At 45.6% G+C, this 6685-nt stretch overlaps 1 protein-coding gene across 2 annotated transcripts in view; it reads left to right on the top strand.

The window, feature by feature from the left end:
• Positions 1-5470, top strand: part of PACRG (parkin coregulated) — a 527628-nt gene extending 522158 nt beyond the window's left edge. For both annotated transcript variants that reach the window (XM_028494776.2, XM_024122630.2), the window contains one exon: positions 4978-5470. In XM_028494776.2, coding sequence (XP_028350577.1) covers positions 4978-5138 — 161 coding nt within the window. In that variant the 3' untranslated portion in view covers positions 5139-5470. The remainder of the gene's footprint in view (positions 1-4977) is intronic.
• Positions 5471-6685: the final 1215 nt, after the last annotated feature.

Raw genomic sequence — 6685 nt, 5'->3', positions numbered from 1 at the left:
CGACATGTGGGATCTTCCCGGACCGGGGCACGAACCCGTGTCTCCTGCATCGGCAGGCGGACTCTCAACCACTGCGCCACCAGGGAAGCCCACTCTGGTGGTTTTTAATTGAGTTTCCCAAGCTAGTGTTTTCTTTAGGAATGTTTGGTTCATGGCTCTGCAAAGCAGCCAAGTCATGAGCAATTTCAGGACGACAGGTGGCAGTGGGTACAATGCCTTCCTTCCTGCCGACCCACTGCCTCTCCATCGTTGGTCGTGCTGAGCCTGTCCTGCTGCTGCTTCAGCCAGGAGCCTGCAAAACTAATGGAAGTTTCCCCCAAATTGTGCCTACTGCTTTTCTTAGTCATGACCAGAAAGTATAGGTAGAGTTTATAAATTATTTCATCCATTGGTACCAAATGAGTGATACTTCAGGTATGTTGAATAAGCAACCCGAAGTCAGCATTTATGTGTTTTCTATTTCTGATGCCTTAAATAATGCTTTCATTTCCCAATAACTTCTTGTGTATTACTGTTCATATAACAATACCTATACATTTAACATTGAAGAGTATTGACCAAAGAAACACTAGAGTCAGAAAAATCCAAATGTGAATGTAACTCTCCTTGAGCCTCTTATGGCCGTCCATACATCCTTTCACTGCTCTTCCTGTTTTCAGATAAGGGGACTCAAGTGTCTGACTAAAACACACAGATAAGCCTTCTCTCAGGACACAGTTTCCAGTGGGAACCCAAGGAACAGGAGAGAGGCCTATGGCTCCAGGGCTCTGCAGTCAGGGTACGCGGCCCACACTGACCCTCATAGGGCGTGCACGTGACCTACAGGGACTGTGGCCAGCTAGGCTCCCCCAGCTAGATGAGAAGCTCCCCAAAGGCAAGAGCTTTTTTTTTTGCCATCTTGCATTACCCTGCAGGGCCTAGTCTTCCGCTGTCTACAGAGCAAACATCGATCTTTGGTATGGCCAAAGGTGCCATTGACACCCACCTCAGCACTAACTTGGGAAGACCTTGCTCTGGCCACCAAAAGTTTCCTTTTCCCCACTTTGCTTTTTTTATTTTTATTTTTCATTTTTTCCTGTAATAGTAGTAACTGAAGAAAGGAAAAGAATAAAGCTTCTACACAGTCTAGAAATTGTAAAAATGCTAAGAGACTCTTGCATCAAAATCCTACAAGACACACGTCTGCCGCTGGTCCATGCCCACTGCCTTGTAGCTACGTATCTGTGTGAAATGTCAGTGCATCTGATGCAGCCTCCCTTTGGATGGCCTTGGTGATGCGGTGTCATGATGGTCACTTCACAATCACGAGCTGAGTTCATTCACTGAGAGCACGCCATTGACCGACGAAAGACTGGGATACGCACATCCCAATTCTGACCAAAGCGGCATCTAGAAAGAGAAAGCATCCAGGTTAGGACTGTCTAAAGGGGGTTAGATAGAAAAGGAGGATGTGTGTGCTTAAACATACTACCTACATAAACAAAAACAACTTCAACATTCAGAAAAATAAGTATACTTAAAATAATCCCTAACCAAGATGGACTTTCAAACAGTAGTTGCCCACCTCCTGCACACAAGGACCTCTAAGAAGAGAGACCAAATCCCTTGTTCTAGTCTATTTGCGTATTATCCCTTTAGAAATGCAAAGTCTGGTTTAAACCCTTGTTATACTCCTATTTGTTTGGTTATAAATAAAACATATCTTTTCCATCGTCAATGTATCTTTCCAGCTGCTGGACATAAAATAGACTCCTAGCTTCCTGAATTGAAATGTCATCTTCCTAATCAGAATTGACAATTGTACATAACCATCTGGGGTTCTTTTTTTTTAAAGCACCCTATTCTCACAAGTATGTTTTCCAACAGTGTCATATGTAGCTTAAATGGTGAGCTCAAGCTCATCACCTCAAGCTCAGATTCTAAAAAAACCGGACAATATAGCAGTTTTGAAATGGAGACCACACCGCTCACCTGCCTCTCAACATGGCTTGACACTGAACCGTGCGGGGTCATCATTTCAGCACCCAAAAGAAGGGATGTGCGCCTTCGTTGGGCTTTTTTCCTACCCCAGTGATACACATTCTGCAACCACAAAATATTCCAACTCCAACTCCCTTTTTGAATAAGCAACTGTTATTCTGTTCTGTTCTTTTTATCATTTGCTTTATACACTGTTGGGAAACAAAAAAGCTACATAGTTTACTTACTCCTACAGTTAAATATTTTTTAAAAAGTAAGAATAGGTTATTATTGAAATAAAGTGTTGCTTGTCATTATAGCATTCTGGAAGGCAGTGGGGAAAACAGGGTGTGTTAAGCTTTCCATTGTGTGCAGACTTTCCACCCCCCTCTGCCCCCGTCAGGAAAATATGTCTGTCCCGTGATCTATTCAGTTCTTGACCTTTTGACTAATACGCCAACAAAAGGCACCATTTATTAGTGATTAATTTACGTATCTTTGTCCATCAGGAGCTGGATCAAGGCTGTCACAACTGGGTACCATCACCAATTACATTTTCCATGTGCCCCCGGGGTGTTTGCGCCATGGGCTCGGCTGGCCATGCAAACCTGGGTCCTGCGGGCTCCTCCCTAAGTGCACCTCTTTCGTGATCAGGAGGAATTTATCAGGAATGTCCTCTGGAGGGAAGAAGCCCTCAAAGGCCAGCCAGACCCTCTCACTGGACCTTCTTCACGGTTCCCATCAGAATCCTGGGAGCTGACGTTGTTCCTCATACGTACCTTCCTTACGGGTCTCCCTTGTCACACACGCTATCTGTCCCTGTCCCTGCTGCACCTGTTTTGGACTGTGTTGCTTTGGCCCTCCCCTCTTTTGGACCTTCTTCCTTAGCATCTTTTCTTTACACCTGTAACATGCCTGACCGACCCTCCCCTCCACACACACACACACACACACACACACACACACACACACACAAGCTTCCTCCCCCTTCTCTCTTAATTTGACCCAAGACCTTCTCCTGTTGGAAAGCCCTCCACGTGGATGGATACCTCGTTGTCCTCCCTGGTGGGTGACCCCCAACTGCACTGACTCTCTTCTCAGACCACCCTGTAAATCTTTAAAAAGAAAACAACCTATTTCATTTGTGTGTATTTGTCTCTCTATATATATTTTTAAGTTTACCTTTAGCCCCAAAACAACAGGGCAAGAACCCTTTTGGTCAAACATCTTTTCTCTTATTTGTCCTGTACAAGTATCATGTATGCATATTTCAGATGATCAGCTGCTCTGTAAATCAAGCTTTGACTTCAATCCAGCTTTCCCCATCATAGCAGAAAGGCTTCCACCACGAGAAAGGAAAAGTCCATCTCATTACAATGGCTTTGCATTGTAAGTTCATCGGTTATGAAAAACTGACATGAGCTGTAGCTGCGTGACTCATAGTCTTTCTCTTTCTGAAAGTTAGTAATATTTCTGCCTGTCTTCACCCCCCACCAAAAGAAACCAGTCAGGAGAGCCATGTCTTTTCTCTGTGGTACAGAAAACAGTGATAGTTCTTTAACAAGTTTCTGGGAAAATCAAGCAAAAAACCTGCTTATCTTTGCTGTGTGCGATTGTAATTGTTACCTTTATTACTGGTCTGAACCATTACTCCATCTTTTTAAAAATGTTCAAAACAACTGGGGAAAAAAACCTTTGAAATACCGTTTTTCCCTCTATTATTTTCACATTCAAACAAGATAAGCATTTGGAGCTACACTGAAATCTGAACAAAATAAACACTTTCCTCTGGTAAAGTGCGCATTTTCCAGTGGCAGCTGCTCGCCCTGCAGCGTCCCATGGCCTGAGCCTTCAGGCCGTTTATCCTGAGGCCTCCCGGGCCTCTCAGCCCACCCTGTGGCCCTTTCCTTTCATCACAGCTCAGGTGGGATAATGCCAGCAGAGGCACAGACATGACTCGCTTACTGGGAGAATAAACAGTGTTGAAACCCTTAGAAGTCTGGGCGGGAAATGCAACTTACATGCACGTAATGACTATTATTCGAGAAAATTGTGGAATTTTTATACTCTGGATTGCAGTAGAGGGTCTCCCATTTTGGGCTGACCCCACACACTTGGGTAACCTCGCAGGCGGAGTGGAATCGGATACTTCTCATCCACCTGGTTTGAGGCCGGGCTGTGTATGGTGAAGCAAGTCAGACCCAGGTTCCCGACCCCAGGCCGTCGAAGGCCGAGCCTGGGAACCCCTTCCCTCAGAGTCTGAGAGGCGGCTGAGTGGTCACTCAAGGCTCCGGGAGACGAGGCCTCGGTCAGGTCCTCCAGGTACCCCCCTGGGTGGACCGCCTGCCTGGACTTAGACTCCCAAACTAGCAGTGGCCCCGATCTCTATGAAGCCATACAGATGACTGTCATCCAAGCATTCAGGGATGGGTCCGGAGCAGCCACAGCAGGAAAGGCTGTTTCCTCCTCCCACCTGCATCCGGAGGGATGGGGGTGCCGTCAGAGGGCTGCACACCTGGGTTAGTGATACCTGGAGGAGAAGAGCTCACCCCACGTACAGAAGCCACAGACATGGGCATGGGCTAAGCCCCTCACTCCAAAGTATGTCCATTTGAAATCACATAGAGTCAGCACCCTAACCTGATGATGGACGGTTCCCTCTAAATATGCCATCTTGGGATTTTGAAGAAGTCAAGGTCCAAGAGAACGCTCTCGATGTAATTACCAGATTTAAGAAAGAGATTCCCTGACTTGTGAACTCTTGTGTAACCACGATCACCTCACTTTCATTTACTCTCTGATTTCTTTAGTTTAGATGAATTTTCATCAGCTCCATTCTAGGACTTTGTATCTTTGTATATCTGTCACCACTCCTAAAACTCTACAGGATGGTGTAAAAATGTTAATTGCTTGCGTCTCATGACAAGCATTCAGAGAAAAATGCCTAGACACGTGTGTAGGACTTTTCGGGAAAATGCAGTGAAATAACGGGCCTCTTTGTGTGTTTGCATGACCCAGTAAACTCCGGGGACGGCATCGACTACAGCCAGCAGAAGCGAGAGAACGTCGGTGACCTGATCCAGGAGACGCTGGAGGCCTTCGAGCGCTCCGGAGGAGAAGACGCCTTCATCAACATCAAGTACATGGTCCCTACCTATGAGTCGTGCTTGCTAAATTAGCAGTGGGAACAGCTAGGATTCGAGGAAGGCTTCTCCTAGCCTTCTGACCATCTGTCTCTGCTGCTGTTAGCATCTCATTATCGGTGACTTCTACGGCTCACTTTTCTACAGCTGCTAAAATAGTAGCTCATGGGCCATTGGACTTCTAGCCCTATTGAGAGCAAGGCTTTCCAATACACAAATAGTGCCTGTTTCTTAGATTACAATAGTGTACTGTGCTTATTTGTTCTAGGAGAAGAATTGCTTCTTTATACAGTTCGGAAAGAAGCAGGAGTCCGAGTTAAACCTTCAGTTGTATAGACAATAAAACCACAATTTTCATACGCAATTCAGCAGTTGTGTCTGCCTGCCCCGAGGGTGGTGTCAAAGGTTGGAAGGGAAGCATTGGTGCTGACTGCTTAACAGGTGTTGGTCGTGGGCGACAAGCTCTCGTTCAGCGGCAGCTGTGCAAAGCAGTGTGCTTTGACATCCAACAAGACCGTGGAATCGATATTCCCCTTACAGGAGGACAGTTTTGCCGCCCGTTATGAACCTCAGCTATAAAAACAATTGATGCTTCTGGGCCACTGTTGATCTGGGTTTGCAGGGGCTTTCCAGTTTATATTGGGAGGGGACAGGGAGGGAGGGAGGGGGAAGGTTAGGTGTGAAATGCAACATGGCAAACGTGATTGTTTTAAAAAAAGCTAGTTTGCATCTTTGTCCCTCTGTATTATGACATCCTGCATCTCAGGACCCCCGTGTTATTGACAAAATACTATCCAGCAGTTTGTTTAGGCCTTTCAATCATTTTTGAAAATGACTTATAAGCATCTTAATGATAGCCCCTTGAAACAAATCATATTCTTTTCTTGGCAATTCTCTTTTCCTTGGCCTCCTCCCACGGGTGTGTTGGATGGATTCTCATTGCACCTCTAGGTGGGTCTGATGGCACTCTGTTGGAATTTTATTGAAACCAAAAAAAAAAAAAAAAAGACAAAAGACATGCACTTTTTCATTCAACTGGGAAAGAAAAAAGGTGTCTGAAGAGAAGAGCAAGTGTAAGGTGCCAGCCCTGACAAGGACCCTGCAAGCGTGTGGGGCGGTGAGCTCGGGGCATTTGAAACTCAGCCCAGAAAGCTTCAGAGCGACGGACCCCTGGCTCTGCACACCTGAGAAATGCTGTAACTGCCCAGAAATGCATAGCCTGAAGTGTCTCATTCTGTAGCAAAGTGCAGCTTCTGCACAAAAGTGAAAAAAATGAAATGTGTTCCCCTGGGAAACGGACCCTTTGCCTCGAGATTGTTGTCACTAATTATTTAAGACACAAGTTTCCAAAGGCAAACCCCGAGTTTGAAAACTGGTTCATTATTCATCTTCCCTGATGACAGGCTCAGTATATGAAACCTAGCATCCAGGACCTACCTCCTAGTTTCCGGAAGCAGTTTTTAGGATAAATGGAGATGCGTGACCGGGTAAGAAAAATTGGCTTTCGTGTATAAGACTTTGAAAAGACAGAGCTAGAAGCAGACATGGACAGGTTAAGACAGGTTTTATTCTCCAAACTATGA

Source organism: Physeter macrocephalus, chromosome 10 (genome assembly GCF_002837175.3).
Source record: "Physeter macrocephalus isolate SW-GA chromosome 10, ASM283717v5, whole genome shotgun sequence".
NCBI lineage: Eukaryota > Metazoa > Chordata > Mammalia > Artiodactyla > Physeteridae > Physeter > Physeter macrocephalus.
This window is presented reverse-complemented; position numbering and strand designations above follow the sequence as displayed.